General features: G+C 36.3%; 1 protein-coding gene across 1 annotated transcript; it reads right to left on the minus strand.

Annotated features, from left to right (window-relative positions):
- Positions 1-379: 379 nt before the first annotated feature.
- Positions 380-16,815, minus strand: LOC107684341 (BDNF/NT-3 growth factors receptor-like). The gene is made up of 12 exons (XM_016480572.1): positions 16,684-16,815; positions 12,168-12,482; positions 12,037-12,054; positions 11,441-11,458; positions 11,302-11,330; positions 10,547-10,646; positions 9,899-10,087; positions 8,140-8,270; positions 7,827-7,999; positions 7,273-7,513; positions 2,732-2,890; positions 380-2,599 (listed from the first exon to the last, which is right to left on the minus strand). The coding sequence occupies exons 1-12, from the start codon at positions 16,805-16,807 to the stop codon at positions 2,414-2,416; spliced, it is 1,683 nt and encodes a 560-aa protein (XP_016336058.1). The 5' UTR covers positions 16,808-16,815; the 3' UTR covers positions 380-2,413.
- Positions 16,816-18,963: the final 2,148 nt, after the last annotated feature.

An 18,963-nucleotide genomic window follows, 5' to 3' on the forward strand; every position in this document is an offset into this window, starting at 1 on the left:
TCCCAACAGTGAAGCAGTGGAGGTGTTTTTCAGCAGCATGGACTGGGGAACTTAGGATCAGGCTGGGAGGAAAACTGAATACAGAGATATCCTTAATGAAAACCTGGTCCAAAGCACTCCAGACCTCAAGACTGGTCCAGTGACTCTAAGCAGAGTCAAGCTAATGCAAGAGTAGTTTTGGGACGACTCTACGAATATCCTTGAGTGACCAAGCCAGAGTTCAGACTTTTACTACCCCAACAAAAAAAAATCTCTGTCCACCAATAGTACTTATCCAACCCGACATTTTAAGGCTCTGCAGAGAAGAATGGCAGAAAATCCCCAAATCAGGATGCAAAGCTTGCCGCATTGTACCCAAAAAAAAACACCAAAGGTACTTCAACTAAGCATTGAGTTAAAGTTCTGAATACTTAAGTCATTGTGATATATATGATATATATATATATATATTATATTATTCTTTTTTTTATATAAATTTGCAGTTTTCACAGATGTTTTTGCTTTGTCGTTATGCCGTACGGAGAGTAGACTGAAAACACATTTTAGCAGAAGGCTACAGCAAAATGTGAAAAAACGAAGGGGTCTGAATACTGTCTGAATACAATGTCATATGAAAATGACAATTTCAGTTGCCATTCAGTCATTTGTAGTCTAAATAAACCCTGTTGGTTGGCAGTCGTCCTCCTCTGGTTCTGGGGTTGAAACACACAGGTTGAATCGGGACGGTCCCTTCATAGGGTCTTCCTGTTGTGACCTCAGGGACAGTCCGACTCGAGTCATTCTCACATGAACATTCACTTCAGTGCCCACCAAGCCCATCGCTTTGAAACGGCCCACAATACATCAAAACAAACCGATCATAGATTATCACATACACAGATTATTTAGCAGTTATTTCGCAGTTGATACATAAACAGATAATAATGAATAATCCGAGATCAAATTAAATCCAGCTGTTCAGGCAGGCCTGTTGTGTTATGGACAACATCTATGGATATACTTCCCAGGAACAGGTAAGAAAGAAATCTTCAGTCTTCGCAAAGGCAAAGTCCATCAAATTGCAACATGACAACAATTAAGGGTGCCTACACACTAGTTTACGCTATGTCAAAGAATGCTCGGAATTTGTTGATTTTGATGCTCTGTTATGTGACCAAAAGTGGAGGGAATTTGTACTTTGGCTGGAATGCACTCTGTTGACTACTGAGAATCCCAGGGAGGTGGGTCCAGTTGTGCTTTCAGAAATCCAATTGGTTGTATTTCTGCTTTATTTCAAACGGTCCTGGCTCTTTCCATCCATCCATCCATAATCCGGTATAGAGTCGTAGGGGTCCTGGAAATTATCTCAGCCTCTCGGGCCGAAGGCAGGGAAATATCCTGGATGAATTATCCAGTCTGGCTCTTTCCACACCCTCTTGCACAATTCAATTCATCAAGCGTCCGGTCAGAGTGTTTTCTAGTGTGTAAGCACCCTAACGTGTTACCACTGATGGACACAAGAACAACATCTCTCTCATTGTTCTTCGAACCTCAGTTAGAGAGACAAGTGCCCTTTGAATCAGAACTTCAGCGCATATGGCCAGGGAGCCAAACAAAGTCTGAGGAAATTCTTCAGTGCCACTGCTGGTGACTTTGCCTCTGTGCTCACTCCAAACACTCGGTGTCCAACCTCAAGCCTCTTCTGAAGAAAAAAAAAAAAGGTCTTGTCGCTGTGCTTCTATTACAAAGTTCGCACTGAGTAAGATGGGGCGCACTGAGATGTCCAAAAACGCCTTTCATCAACCTCAGCATTAGACATCAAAACTTGGCACAGATTAATCTAAAATTAGATCAAATGTGTAAAAAAAAAAAAAAAAAAAGGAAACATGAATCTGGCAGTTCCATGATTGTTACTCGATAGTTTGCGGTATAAATAGTATTGCAATTTGCGTAAAGTCTGCCAGAATGTCGCCAGGGCTTTGACAGCGTTGTGCTAATGACTAGGTCCTCATCAAGTCCGAATTCTGTCCATCTCGATAAACAAATGGTAAAAGAAAAACAAATATAAATTTTCCTAAACCAAATGACCTTTTTCTAAAAGGTTGTTAAACAAAAGGTCTACATTGTCTCTGACGCATATTTACAACAATCAGATGTTTCTGTTTGTAGACCATTTGGGGTTTTTAGAAAACATAATGATGCTTGACAGATATGGACATGTCCAGATGTGGAAAAACTCAAAGCAATGCACACAGTCAACTTTAAGGCCTTTAGTCTATGTGGTGAGAAGTCTGAAGCACAAGCCATTTTTAATGAACACACACACAAACACATCTATATTCAATCACTCATTCTAATCGAAACCATCCCTTTTATACCACGCATTCACACACTTTTTCTTGCTAACAATTACACACCCATACTGGCAAACGGATCAGCCCAGGATGTCCAAGTAAACAGGCGAGGCCTTGGCCAGGCTCTGGAGCAGGTTGTGGATTTCTTTGATGTTGAGTCTCATGTAGGGCTCCCTCTGCCAGCAGCCCAGCATCAGGTCATACACCTCTTTGGGGCAAGTACGAGGTCTCTGCAACACCCGACCCTGTGTGATACACTCGATCACCTGCAGGAGACAGCAGAAACACAGTCCAGAATGACAACTGAACACAGCCTCCACTAAGGGTGCATCAGTCTGCCTAGAAAGAGCCATTTTTACATGGAAAAAACTGGTTATGACTGGTCTGATGTGTCTTACCTCGTTGTTTGAGAGCTGGTACCAGGGTTGCTTGCCATATGTGAATATTTCCCAGAGGACCACACCCAAACTCCACACGTCACTCTCTGTGGTGAATCTCCTGTACATGATGCTCTCTGGGGGCATCCAGCGGATGGGCAGCATGGTGTGACCACCCACCTGAGATAAGAGATACAGATAAACAGTGATTCTTGGTAGAAGCACATGCACTTATTAAATCCATCTTCTACCATTTCAGTTCCTAGTCATTTCAGTACCATTTTAGAGTCTCCATAATGCGCAAAGTAAACTAATACTTTTTAGGGATGGATGATATATTAGTACCGTAATATTAATTAATACTAATATTATTAATACAGTAACACTTTACAATTAGGTTCCATTAGTTAATGTATTAACTAACATGAACAAACAATGAACAACACATTTATTAAAGTATTTATTAATCTTTGTTAATGTCAATGAAAATACAGTCTTATATTATTAATTCATGTTAATTCACAGTGCATTAACTAATGTTAACAAGCACAACTTTTGATTTTTTTATTGCATTATTATTTTAATAATGCATTAGTAAATGTTGAAATTAACATCAACTAAGATTAATAAATGCTGTAGAAGTATTGTTCATTCTTAGTTCATGTTAACTAAAGTTAACTAATTAACCTTATTGTAAAGTGTTACCGTTTTTAAAAACACTGATTTAATAACATTGTTACATATAATCTTTTTTTTTTCTTTTTTACACATTTCAAAATGAATATGCATTTTTCATACTGTACATCAGTTGTAGCATTTTCAATGATTTATTTTAGTTTTTGGTGTTCTATTTTGAATTTATTATATGTAGATAGTATAGTATAATACTGGTCATTTACTGGTCATAATATGAAAATAATTATTGACTTGTCGGTTTTTAATATTGGTGCATCCCTCATTCTTTTATAAGGTATACTACAGTGTTGCAATGTTCCTTCATCAGCATCTATTAATGCACTGTTAACAGGCATTAATTTTTCAAACAGTATTATTTTGCACACTAAAGGAATATTGGTAGTACTTTTACAATCTATACAATTTTTAATTATTATTCAGCAAGGATGCAGCAAAAATTGATCAAAATTTACAGTAAAGGAATTTAAAATGTAACACAAAAAATAAAAAAAAATAAAAAATGGTGTTCTTTTGAACTTTCTATTTATCTAAAGGCTAATTTGCTCCACAAGAAACACCAACTAATGTCCAGATTACAGTACAAGACCCAACAAACGCAGATCCAGCACTGGCAAACTGCAGCATTGTATAGTTTTAATTGGCCTAAACAATCCTAAAAAAAAAAAAAGTCACAAAAATATTATGCAGCACATATTAGACTGATTTGTGAAGGATCATGTGACACTGAAGACTGGACTAATGGCTGCTGAAAATTCAGCTTTGCATCACAGGCATAAACTGCATATTGAAATATATTAAAATAGCAAACAGTTGTAATAATATTTCACAATATTACTGTTTTACTGTATTTTTGAGTAAAGAAATGCAGCCTTGGTGAGCATAAAAACTTTCAAAAACATCAAACTATCTTACCAACCCAATGTTTTGAACAGTAGTGTAAATACTATGTTTGTACTATAGTTATTACAATAACTGGGTAATAATTAGGTTACTACCCTTGAACCAAAACTTAAACCCAATTAGTTACTTTACACACATACTATAAAATTAAGTGCAACCAGAATATTTCCCAAAAAGAAAAACTGCCATATGTAATCACCTTGTGTTGTTTCAAACAAAGTCTTCTGAAGCCATAGAATAGCTTTGCAAGAAATAGAAAGAATTCATTGTTAATCTTCCCCTCTATCACACATCTTAAGTGCCAGATGCCATTGGTTCTTGCAGCAGAACTGAATGTGCAGAAGTGTAAATGAGATTGAGGAGGGGATGATTTTCCATTAATCTGGGTCTTTCTTACACAAAGCTTCTGTATGGCTTCAGAAGAGATGGAATATGGAAATTTTCTGTGCATCCAGCAAAATGCTCTGCTCTACAGTTTATTAGATAGCACAATGAACTTTCCACATTCAAGACCAGAAGAATAGTAATTGTGATACTGAAAATCAGTGTATCAATCTTGTATAAATGGGACCTCAGATTGAGCATATGGGTCCTTTACAGCATGAAATGGTGCATAAAACTACTGCAGTGTTTTGCCACAGTACCTAGTTTATTGCAAAACTTTGAACTCATCACCTGAAATTGCATTGCAGGATTCCTGGTGATCATACAATGACAAAATCCTGTTTTTTTTCTATTGCTATACGGCAGAGGGAGCTGATATTCCTTCATTTCTCTCTCTCTCTCTCTCTCTCTCTCGCTCTCTCTCTCTCTCACACACACACACACACACACTCTGCTGACAGAGTGTTTCCGGCTGTGTTGGCAACATGCAGGTTCGGGAGAGCCCTTGAGTATCAGATGGTCTGGGCTTTTTCTGGAAGAACTCACTGTGGGGAACTGTTGGTTTTTGAGGCACTTTCAAATTTACAGTATTTAATCAGCTGTTCAGATGCATACATTTAAATAGTCATAATAAACCATAATAACAAAAGACAAAATAACAGTATATCAGTTATATTATCCATTATGGACATAAACAAACTGCCTTTTGCTTTTATGAATCAGGAAAAAAGTCAGGAAACAGAAGAGAGAGGCTGAGATCAGGAAATGACCCAAGACAGAATTGACCTTAGATTAAGTATGTCAAGTTTTGACTCCAATGCCATTTCCTCCTGAAGAGTGTGAATGTTCAGGCAAGAATCTGACATGGGCCTGTGGATTATTTTTAAGTGGTTTCTCAGAGAGTGTTCACCCTCTTCAGTGGCTTGGTTTGAGCAACCAGTGAAAATATATCATACATATCTGTAATCTTTTCTGATTTGATTCTGAACACTAATAGCTGTAGTGTGTATCTTTTTGTGCTATTAGTGGCAACAAATGCAATTGCAATATGTTTATTTTAGCTGCACGACTTTGCAACATTATCTCAAACAAAAGTTTTCTTAGAAAACAGTCTTTCCTTTTGCAGTTCTGTTTGGTGTCACACCGAAGTAAAATACTGCTTACTAAGTAATGTAACATCACAAATAGCAGCATTTTTGCTGTAACAGTTAATTGAAGCAAAACTTTAATCAATATATTTTAATTTACTGAAAGAGAATGGTTAATATTCATATGGATAAGCAAACATGCAATAAATGCATTTCAGTGCCTCTACTGAATGTATGAAATTATTTTACTTTCAATCTAAGCTGTAAACACATATTCAGGATTTTGTAGATGTTATTATGTACAAATGTAACAATTTAAAGGGGTCATCCGATGCCCATTTTCCACAAGTTGATATGATTCTTTAGGGTCTTAATGGAAAGTCTGTAACATAGTTTGGTTAAAATTTCTCAATGGTAGTGTAAAAACACCTTTTTTTTACCGTCAAAAACAGCTCTTTTCAGAGCAAGCCGTTTTGTAGCATTTTCCTTTAAATGTTAATGAGTGATTCCAGCATTTTATTTTAATCCTTTTCTTTTAAAAAACAAAAACAAACTTTTAGCTTATACTCACTTCTTCTGTAGGTGAATCTGGATCACGAATGATTCGCGCGAACATAAACACATTTAGGTAGATCGGGGGCACATTCCCTTAAAAAAAAATGTAATCCACTGCATCTTCAGCGGCTCAGATGTTGGGAGTAAATGATGACTGCTATGTTCATTATGACATCCAACAACAGAACACCTCAATCGCTCAGGAGACATTCTTACATCTGCTCCGGCGGTGAAACAATGGCGGACTGATGACAGCTCACTCAGGGCGGGTCTAAGGTAAGACGCTAGTCCAGTCTGTGCTGAAACGCTACTGTCAATCAAACTATCGTGGGAGGGGCCTGTTTGTGTGACGTCACACAGACAGGCATCTGAGATCGGCTTGATTTGAGAAAGGGGGAAAGATTTTAGTAGATTAAAAAAAAAAAACTGGGAGGATTTTTATTATTATAGGGTGGGAGGGGCCTGTCTGTGTGACGTCACACAGACAGGCATCTGAGATCGGCTTGATTTGAGAAAGGGGTAAAGATTTTAGTAGATTAACAAAAAAACACTGAGTGGATTTTTATCATTTATAGGGTGGTTGTGTACACACACTGCCAACACACATTTCAGTTCAAACAATTTGTAAAAGTGCACGTAGCATCGGATGACCCCTTTAAGAACCAACCGTTGAAATACTCATATTGGTCAATAATCTGTCTCCTCAATGCATATGGTGGGTAATGTTGTCACGATGTTTGTTTAAAGAAGTTTACCATCAATATTTCATATTATATAATAGTTTCATTACTGTATGATATGTAATTTTAACAAAATCATGTATCAATGTAGTTATGCCTTCAGATTTCAAATTAAACAAGACATTTGTAGTAGATTTTGAGTTCCTCAGACCAAAAAGACCACTGTGATATGGACATTTCCAAGGTGACCAACACTTACCCTGTAGTAGTCGGTGCTGTACACATCTCTGGACATGCCGAAGTCTCCTATCTTGACAAGCAGGTTCTCTCCCACCAGGCAGTTGCGTGTGGCCAGGTCTCTGTGCACAAAATGCTGTGAGGCCAGATACACCATGCCTGCTGCTATCTGCTGAGCAATGTGCAGCATCTGAGGCTGAGTTAACTCCACCAGCAAACTGTGCTGTCCGTCTGCCATCAGCACCGCGTCTGGACCATGCGCCCTGTTAGAGAGAGTATGGGAATAGCATGTGTGAAACTGACCATTGTTGGACATCAGAAAGTGGACAACACACAAACACATTTTGCTTAGCATTTAAAAAGTATAGCTAAAAGTGTGACAATCATCATCACACTTTTAGACCCCACTAACTTGCACAGTAAGGACAAAAGTCATGCAGGTTTGGAAAGACATGAGGATAAATGATAATTTTTGGTTTGGAGTGAACTATCTGGGTGTATTTAACCCAGAACTTGCTTTAACCTCCTTTACAATTTTGAAACATTGCTGTTTGTGATAAACGCTCTCCTGCAAACCTGAGAAATCTGTTGAGGTCTCCATGTTTCATATACTCAAACACCATGATGAGAGGGTCGCATTCTACACACACGCCATAAAACTTGACAATGTGCTCATGCTGCAGGTTGGTCAGGAGCTCTGCCTCTCGGTGGAAGTCTGCTCGCCCACTTTCGCTGGCTTCTTTCAGAGTCTGCGAGATAAAAAAGTATGATCTCTTATTACAGAAACACCTACTGTAAAGTCTCATTTTGTAGCCAAAATTTAAAATGTTCACAATCCATTTTACTTGTGCAATTTTGATGAATGTTTCGTTGTGTAAATGCACCATACCTTAACAGCCACCAAAATCTTCTCTTGGTCAGGTGACAAGTTGTAACATTCAGCCAAGAACACTTTCCCAAAAGCCCCTTCTCCAAGCTCCCTCTTTAGCAGAATGTTGTGACGCTTTATGTGTTGGACGACTGCAAAACAAGGAACGCTCATAGTTAAAATTAGATTCAGAAAACATTTGAGTGGTGCTTGTTCATACTAAAGCTAGGGCATTGTGTGCATCTGTCAGGGTGTTATTTTGTGGTCACTAATGTGTACTGAGTGCTTTTTTTTTCTTTTCTTTTTTTTTTTAGAATGTTGCAATGCCATTGCTAGGGTGTTCTAGGTAGCTGCCTCCTGGATATTCTAGTTTTGGGTTCATCCTTTAATGTACATCTATGAGATTGTTTAGCCCGTTTCATTGTCCACAAGGTGAAAATAAGTTAAGTGTTGTTGTTCAATCATTAAAGTCAGCAAAAAACAGAAGTTGTGATCGTTGATTGACCGGATTGTGAAAAGGTGAGCTTGCATACTTGAATTGAGCATTTGAATGTGTTTGGATTAACTGCAGTGTGGTCCAGTGTTATTGTACTATTACTGATATACAATTATAGTTTTTGTTCATATTTTGAATTAGATTTTATTTTAATATTTTTTGTTTTCATTTTAATTTTAGTTCAAGTTTTTAGCAATTTTAGCAATTTTGTTCTGTTATATATATACATGATTCAAAGACAAGATGTCTTAAAATCAAATTAAATTTACAAAATTTACAAAACTGATTTTATATACACAGAAAGCATATTAAAGTAAAGTATCTACTTTAATGTTTCAAATAACTTTTGTGAAAAATAAAATGTCAAAATTGAGGTTTGATGCTTGGAAACATATATAAATATGTTTATATAGTTTTTATTAAGTTGTAGTTTTTAGTTTAAGTAAACAATAATAAACCCTTGTATACATCAGTAGAAAGAAGTGAGTCATATCATAGAAAGGGCAAGTTATGACATTTTGATTTAATATAGCTTAGAGGTCAAAAAATATATATGCATGGATTAATCAGTCATAATAACACCAGCAATAAGAAAATAAATAGGGTCAATTTTGCTTTCATGCTGACTTAACCCTACATATGAGCAACGGTACAGGATGCTTGCTATAGCAAACACCACTAATAGTCCATCAGGTGTTGGTAACATTTACAGATGAACTGTGTTAGATCCTCAAATGTAAATGAATTGAATGTCGGGAAGTCGTGGCCTAATGGTTAGAGAGTCGGACTCGTAACCCAAAGGTTGCGGGTTCGAGTCTCGTACCGGCAGGGATTGTAGGTGGGGGGAGTGAATGTACAGCGCTCTCTTCCACCTTCAATACCACAACTGAGGTGCCCTTGAGCAAGGCACCGAACCCCCAACTGCTCCCCGGGCGCCGCAGCAAAATAAAATGGCTGCCCACTGCTCCGGGTGTGTGTTCACGGTGTGTGTGTGTTCACTGCTGTGTGTGTGCACTTTGGATGGGATAAATGCAGAGCACTAATTCCGAGTATGGGTCACCATACTTGGCCACATGTCACGTCACTTTGAAATGAAAAAAGCTTGCAGATACATTTACAGTCCAACAGTGATTAAGTTGCACAGCGTCAGCCACCCCTGATATCATCGCCATGGTGATAGAAGGGGAGGTTACTATGACAACTGACCAGTGGCAACCTAGGCTGAAATCTATTTCAGCAGATGGAGTGGGGCCGCTGACGGCCCAGCATGCCACGGCAACTCACGAGTGTCCGATTTCAGTATGCTGCCGGGGTTACGGAAGTACTGGGGGTTCTCAATGACTGGAATCTTTGTCATTCCGATAATAACGGCATCTGGGCCCATCTCCGATGATGATGGCGTGTTGTTGCCGTTGGAAACGTGGTGGAGGGGGCTGGCAGAGTCATCGTCATTACTAATGACAGATGAAGAGCCTGGTAGAGACGAAAAAAAAAAAAAAAAATTCATAGTAATAATAGGAATTCACATTCTTAATATACATGCAAATGTGTTGAAAAGTGCATTGCTATAAGAGAGGAAACAATAACCATGATTTTTGTTTAAAAGGTGCAACTAATATTGTTGTTAAAATATTCAAATTCATATTATTCTATATTTGTATGTGATATGTTACAGTAATAGATGACGTTATCTGCCTTTACTTTCATAATGTGACATATTTCTTAGTAAAACGAGATATTCAACTAGGTAAAAAAAAAAGGCCAGGATTTTTTTTTTTTCAACAGGAACCGATTCGATTGTGAAATGTGGGCGTTCCAAATCAAAATGTAGACAGACTGCTAAAACTTTTGCTAAAACGATGCTTAACAAAAGTACTTGCATCTTACAAACACATATTCAGCAGAAGTGAAAAGCTAAAGTGGTGCACTTACCTTTCATACCAAACTTGGAGCTTCTGCCATACTTGAGGAAAACTAACATCAGGATACATCCAGTTAAAGCAACCCCAGCTATTCCAACCACTATGTAAACCTAGAATATAAAATTGTACAGTAGATTTTACTGAAGCAAGCACGTCTCTAGTCTGGGGTGGGTTTGAACTGATTTAGCACAGTAAATCTAAAAAATGTACAGAAGCATCAACTGCATCAAAGAAAGGCGCTTACAAATAGAAATTGCTTGCTTTAACATTACTTGCTTTAATATTGTCATAAATGGAAACTGTCCAATAATGAATCCAATGATTAACAGAATACTGCTGGTGAATATCTGTTAAGCTCTGTCAACAGTAGCTGCGGCCTGCTGTCGATTACTACATAAAATAATGTGTCTAGTCTCTCAGTTTGTAAAAACAAACAAAAAGAATGTGTACTTACAAGGAAAGTCTATTGGGAAAGATTCAGCCACCTAGAAAAGTAATCTCACCTCAACAAAAACGATTTAGACAACTTTACAGCTCAAATAAACTATTTTTACTGAAGTGCTTAAACAAAAGTACCAGCTTCATATTTCTGCCTTCAACCTCTCTAGAATGCTGGCCCCATTGACTTTCAGTGTAAGTACAAACTGATGGATGGGTCAAAATAGTTTTCTGTAGAAATCAACAGCAGTCCACAGATGTTGTTGATAGAGCTTAAGATGTATTTAACCTAAAATGTTCCTTTAATCACTCTATGCAAAAACATACCGCTACTTTGTCCTCCAGTGGTGGGGTATCTTTAAAAAAAATAAGGCAGATAAAACAAATTACACTATTTAAAGGATTGCAGTTCAAAACTATAAAAGCCTGAAGGCCAAATACATGTAATGTACATGAATAGACTTACCTGGACTAAATGTTGTGTCTGTGTTACATCATTTAAATGGAAATAAAAATGGAAATGGATTATCCAGTGATAAATAACATTCTATAAACGTCACAATATTTTTAATGGGGTACAAAGAGCAGCTGGGTGAATCTCATGAAAACCATTCAGAAATTTCCAGGTCATATGTCACCTCATACATACTTTTTAGAACTATACTTTTTTTTGGCATTGTGGCCCTATTTCTTAAAATGTGTTAAGTACCATTAATAGTATAGTATTTCTTGTTCTGAACTTTACAATAATGATTTAAAATAAATAATTGCATCCAAATAGGATTTTCATGAGTTCAGTACAAAATTAAGAATGAAGAACAGTAATGAAGGTTTTGGTGAGAAAATGTGCTTAATTTTCATAGAAAAATACTGTCACAATGCTAAAAATCTTCAAGGTCCTAATATAAATTTCTGTGTTTTTTTTTCTTTCTTTCCATTTTAGGGTAAAATATTTCGAGAGGATATTTTTAAAGCAATATTTCCTTTTTAAAGTTTCATCCAGCTGACTTAAAATTTTGCATGGTTTAATTCACCAAAATATTGTTTCACAAGACAACTTACCGTAATAAAACACTCCCTCTGTGGAAACAAAAATGTGACAGATGTTTGCTTTTACACATTAATAGACTGTATTATTTAGAATAATAAATAACACATACATTTTAGAATGATGCAAGAAAACCCGAGCCCACCTGTCCCTGAGTGGTCCTCATCAGGTGTGTGCATGAAGTGTGCTGACACGTTTCCCCTGTCCTCTCCGAACTCATTGCTAGCCACCAGTGTGTAGATGCCATTATGGATATGAGTGGGAATGTCCAGCTGCAGACAGCCGTGGTACTCCGTATCCGTGATTTCATGGATTTCAGTCTTGATGTACTGCTGCTCCTCCAGCAGCTTCCCCTCGTGGTACCAGTGCAGATCAGGCCTCGGGTTGCCCATCACAGTGAAAGGGATGCACCAGTCCTGGTTCCTCACGGGCTGGTACAGCTGCACGATAGTAGGGGGAACTGACCCAGGAGAAAGAAGAAGGAGCAGAGGAACGAGAGAGAAGGGAAGAGGGGAGGAGGAGAGGAAGTGTAATCACAGGATGTACCACAGGAGTAAACGAGAGGAACGTGGAAACTTTCGCTGTAGTTTGACGAAAGGAAAGTGTCCGACAGCACATGGAATGGAGGGGCAGTATAGAGGGATTCTAGGGTGAGAAATACAAGAGAATGATAAGAAATGAAGAGGCTTACCGTAATATTACAAAACAACACGAAGAAACATGCAAAAGTAAAATGGATTGACAAAGCTTGTTAATGGATTTGTCGCTGATAGGCGGAAATGAAACGTTATGTTAGCGTAACATATAGAAGTGTTATGCACATATAAAAAAGTGACTGATTTGTTAAACGAATAGATCACTAAAAAAATGAAAATTCTTATTGTTCAAAACCATATGATTTTCCAGCAAAATTTCCAAGCTGCTCCTCATGACGAATTGAGCCATGCTTGATGTCAATGAAGTCAAAAGTCAGTTTCTCGCATTGATTCTCATGGCCGTTTGAGATATTTTTTGAAGCTTGGCAGACCATTTACTGTATATACACTCTACCATTCAAAAGTTTGGGGTTGGTAAGATTTTTTTTTTTACTTATTCCTGTGATTGCAAAGCTGAATTTTCAGCAGCCACTTGCCAATGTAATAATACACTCATTTGGTACTCAAGTAACATTTAATTTTATTTAAAAACTGTTTTGCTGCTTAATATTTTTGTGGAAACCATGATAAAAATGTTTTCAAGATTCTTGGGCCTGGTTTTTTGAGCCTGGTTTTTCCCAAGGTTTTTTCTCCATTTCTGTCACCGATGGAGTTTTGGTTCTTTGCCGCTGTCGCCTTTGGCTTGCTTAGGAGAGCTGAACTGGATGATGACATCACTGAATCATCAATGAACGGACTTTAGCTGCAAAAATGACTCTGTTATTGTCTTCTTGCATTATTGACAAAACTATTTTCCTGTTTGACACTCTAAAGCTGCTTTGACACAACCAGTATTGTATAAAGCGCTATACAAATAAAGGTGACTTGACTTGACTTGGATTCTTTCAGGAAAGTTCAACAGAATCTTTTATTTGAAAATTTTTGTAACAATGCAAAAGTCTTTACTCTGTCATTTTTAATTGAACATGCACACAACTTAAAGGGATAGTTCACCCAAAAATGAAAATTCTGTCATTAATTACTCGCCCTCATTTCATTTCAAACCCGTAAGACCTCCGTTCATCTTCGGAAAACAAATTAAGATATTGCGTTGTTTACGTTAGGGGGAAAGCGCGCGCATGAACGTAATCGGCGTAATCAGCATTGTTTACACTTAGGGAAAAGCATGCGTATGCGTTGTGATACTCTCCAAAATGGCGGAAGACTAACTCGGGGGAGAAAAATTGTTGAATAAAGTCGTAATTTTTGTTTTCTTTGCGCACAAAAAGTATTCTCGTAGCTTCGCAAAACTGAAGTTGAGCCACTGATGTCACATGAACTGTTTTACCGATGTCCTTGCTACGTTTCTGTCAGGGAACATTACAGTTGCGTTGCTGGCTATGCAGGGTCAGACAGCTCTCAGATTCCATCAAAAATATCTTAATTTGTTTTCCGAAGATGAACTTCGGAGGTCTTACGGGTTTTGAACGACATCAGGGTGAGTAATTAATGACAGAATTTTCATTTTGGGGTGAACTAACCCTTTAATGTTTCCTTGCTGAATGAAGGTGCTGGATATTATTTGCTTTAAATAAATGAATAAAAAAATAAAAGTTTTACTGACTCCAAACTTTTGAATGGTTTTGTATTTAAGAGCAGTTTGGACCTTGTGCTAAACATTTGTTTTTGTGTTCCAGGGAAGACAAAAAATATGGGTTTGGAATGACATGAGGGTGAATAAATGATCTTCACTGAATCTTCACAAAATCCTCGACTGAAAGCTTTATTTTTTTCCCTTAATATGTTAACTATCCCTTTAACTACAAAAAAAAAAACACAAAATAAAACGGGTATATTCAATAAGGCTCAAAGCTTACTATTAAGAGGGAAAAGTTTTTGCAACAATGTAAGTTTTGTCAGGCCCGGTCTAATGTGATAGCTTGAGGGGAAACTTCCTGAATCTTAAGCATTTGGCACATTTTCAAATGTATCTTGAACTCTTAAAAACCGTCTAATAGTTCAACCAACCAGGAAAGCATCTAATCTCCACGCATTCCCAGAGCCTCCCATTCGGTTTGAAATCCTATTATTTTGTCAGAATGTCAAAATATACTTGGAAGACATCAAACTCAAAAATCACAGAAAAAAAGATGGTAATATTAATCATTACAATGTTTGTGAGTGTGACTGCTCAACAGTTTGAATCATTAGTTCCACTTCTAGGATTTAAATTGCACCTTTGATGAACAGACACATTCCACCTCTGAAATAATACATCATGGGGAAATTACTGGTTCAGTGATTTGTACTTAAAGTACCAATTGAAGTTTGGACGCACTCGACTTGAACTTCTGTTCTTAAAGGCACTTTTTATCGACTGGCTTGTTTCAAATGAGTTTTGCATAAAAAATAATCTATTGCTACATATTAATCTCTCTTCTATATTTATAGTTATATTTAAAAATAGATGTATTGGAACAGATTGTGAAGAAAAGACAGGCAACAAATGTCCAGCATACATGTGAATGCCTTCAATAAGATTTAAAATTAGGATGCGCCTCATGATTTGGTTGAGGGAAGCCCAGAGTGTGCAGAGCTGTATACAGTGGGGTGGTGACTTTTAAGCTCAAATACAAGTTAGTTTTGATTAAAAAAATTTCACTACATAATTCCCATGCTTCCATCTGTATTATTTCTTAGTTTTGATGACTTTACTATTATTCTAAAATGTGGAAAGTCATAATAATGTCTGATGAAAACCTACATTCAACAATAATATATTTTATTTGTAATTGTTCATGCATGATAGCAGAGTTCTACATTTTCATGATAATGTTGTTAAATACGAACCAGATTTGTTAAATTCAGTAACCTAGGATTATATTATACATGGGAACATAAGACATGTTCTAAACTTCAGATACATGGTCATCAGCTGTGTTGGGACAGATTACCAAGTAACCTGTTACACTATTGCATAACTCCCAAAAAGTGTTATTTTTTGTTAATCTAATTATTAGCAATCTAATTATGCTACATTGTTACTTTTTTATAGAAATAATGAAGAAACTGGTTGACTTTTACGCGTTTATCTGAAAATGCATCACGGTCCTAAGGGACTACACACTCTGGAAACCTCTCACTTTTGTTGGAGAGAAAATCTTTGGGCTTTTATTAGTTGATAAACTGTGATACGTGAAATAAAAAGCATCCTCTATATGTGTGGTTTTTAGCTGTTTCACCTTGAATAGTCTTCATTCATTGTATTCAAAGATGAGGATGTCACACAACCTGTCCATGTTGGAATCTGCCAAATTTGGATTGCTTCTATCAAGCGACAGATGGGTTTGCACTAAAATACAATAAGCTTCATTGAACACACAGCCTTTGATGTCCTACTGATTTCATGATTATATGGATTATACATTTTATTTTTGGGTGAGTTGTGTGATAAGTGGTGGACGGTAACAAATAATTTTACTCTTAAGTATATTTTTGTAGTATCTATTTTTTTAAATTTTTTTTTAGTTTTACTTTACTGTATTATAGCATAATGTCTTGACTTTTTACTTCACTATATTTCAGAAAAAAACATAAGCCAAGAACTGAGAGTATTATGATCCTCCAGTGTGCTGACTACTAATAATTCATAATAATGAGCTCTAACCTATTTTAGGTCTATTATATCTGAGTGACTGGCACATTAGACCCCTCTATCTTAATGGAGGATGAAGCACATTAAATTGCAAAAAATAAAAAATTAATAATAATAATAATAATAGGTAGTCCTTATAGCTCAGTAATTGTACTCAACTAGAAATTCAAAAGGAGTACATGTACATTTATAAGTAAGTATAGAGTAATATTTCATCAGGGTATCCTTAAATCAAGTACAGGATTTGTGTACTTTGTCCACCACTGATCATGATCCACCATTTGAGCTTAGATTGGAACGAACCTTAACTTGGGGTTCATTCTGTCAAAGCAATGCAAAGTAAATCCACACAACACATTCTGAGTTCTTACAAAGAATATTGAGAAGGACTGAAGCCTCAGTCTGGCCCACAATGTTCTCGGCACTACAGGTGAGTTCTCTGCCGTTGTCATCAGGTGAAAGTCCACTTAGAGTCAGAATAGACTGCAGCTCCATTTTGTGAGAAATCTGTGAGAAAGAAACCACAGCTCTGATCTGATCTGATTATGTTTAAAAGTATTTGCCATGCAAAACTCGGTACCATGATGCTAGGGTGTTCTGAGTGGCTGCCAGGGCATTGCTACTGTATGTATGTGCTAGGGTACTCTAGGTCATTTCTAAGTGGTTGCCTACTTGACCAAAGTAAAAAAAAAATGTCCACACACAAGTCTTTCTAATATTCTGGTACACTGAATAAAATTATACTTTGGATTAATTTAACAAAAAAAAATGTTTTTTTCTCGAATTGGGTTCCAACCTTAAATTTGGATTTAATATAAACCCCAAAAAATTGTTTTACCCAAAAACAAAAAATAAAAAGATTATTTATTAAAAAGGCCATAGTTTACATGTTTTCTTTAGACATAAGCCAAAATGTCAGTGTTAGGTCAACATAATGTTTTTTGGCCTTTTTACAACTTAATTTCACCATAAACAAAACCTAAATTAGCTAATATGAAAGTAGAAAAATAAACACCAGAAAAATTAATAAAACCCAATGTGCGTTCTTCACATTGACATACTATTTAATGCTATTCAGAATTGTATTTAAACAGAATTGTTTCTTTTAATTGTTTCTACGGGGAGTGTTATTTGCTCTTATGCAAACTGAATTCAACAGGTTTAAAAAAACATGATTTTCAGTTAATAAAAATGCACTTTAAATAAATTACGTCATTTCACTTTTTTTTCCAGACACGACTTGGGTCCCTTCTTCAAAGTAAATCTATGGGATTCATCTTCTCATTTTATTGGCTGCCAAGAAAAAAAATATTGCTTGCAAAATCGTTAGCACAAACTGTGCAGGTTGCCATACTCAGGGTTAGGTTTAATGAAGTTCGTGATGCACGCCTTAGTCTTCTTTTACTATGCAGTAACACCAAACATCCCAGGTGAACAAAGCGCCATTAACTGGAGCTAAATAATCTATGTTCTTATTCTACACCTCAGTGTATTTAATCTGTCATACAGGCTGTTGTTTTCACCGTCGGTGAAGGCTCCTTTAATGTAAGTATTATAGTGAGCATTTTAAATATTAATGGAAACAAAGCTTTTACTGGCTAGAGTCAAGCATCTGTGGTTTCAGCGCTGTGATCAATTATATTTGAAAGCACATTATAGGATGCTACAGAGAGTTAAAAAGGTGTTTAAGTGTCCTTAACGTGTAAAACTGGTATAAGGAGTAGAGAGGTTAAAACTGATGTGAGGATGGCAGACATGTACAGGTCTACTACTAGTAAATAAGGCTATCATAAATAGGGCTATTATATTCTACTAAACCCTGTATTCCATCTTGTATTCCACCTGTTATTCCACCTTAAGGTTACTTATGATTTCGTGGAAGATCTCATTATGCTATGCATCTACAAGTAATGGCAGATTTGATGCAGAAGCTCAAGAGACTTTGGCTGTGTTCAGAATAGAATACTAGCATTATCACATTACATAAGTGCATCTAGTTATTATCTCTGAAATAAGAAAGTTAAGTATTTTTTTTTACACAAAACTGAATTACTCATTTTATATTTTTATTCAAATTAAAAAAAAGTCTACTTTTTCAAAATGAATCAAATAGTCAAAATAGAGAAATTAAAGGGTTTGTTCACCCAAAAATGAACATTCTGTGAAAAATGAACACTCACTCTCGTCATTCTAAACCCATAATATTTTCTTTCATCTTTGAAAAGCAAAATAATGAAGAGATTTTTAATCCTCTACGTATGTGCGTTAATCAATGTTTATATATGAATAAAAGCCTACATTAAATCTGTTCATCATATAAAGTGACTGTGTCTCTTTGGAAGACTTGGACTAAACTACTTGATTCATATGGATTACTTTTAATCTTTATCTTATCTCTTTATAAACTTTTTGAAACGTCATAGTTTTGCTGGAATGAACTTTCAATGTAAAGACAGAAATCGCTTAGATTTCATAAAAAATATCGTTTGTGTTTTTCGAAAATGAATATTTTATGGAATGAGTAGATTGCATTGTATTGTTATGGGATAAAGTATTCCGCACAGTGTGTTTTATTTAAACACTACACTTTTAAAGGGGTCATATGATGCAATTTCAAGTTTTCCTTTCTCTTTGGAGTGTTACAAGCTGTT

Source organism: Sinocyclocheilus anshuiensis, unplaced genomic scaffold (assembly GCF_001515605.1).
Source record: "Sinocyclocheilus anshuiensis isolate Anshui unplaced genomic scaffold, SAMN03320099.WGS_v1.1 scaffold29, whole genome shotgun sequence".
Classification (NCBI taxonomy): Eukaryota; Metazoa; Chordata; class Actinopteri; order Cypriniformes; family Cyprinidae; genus Sinocyclocheilus; species Sinocyclocheilus anshuiensis.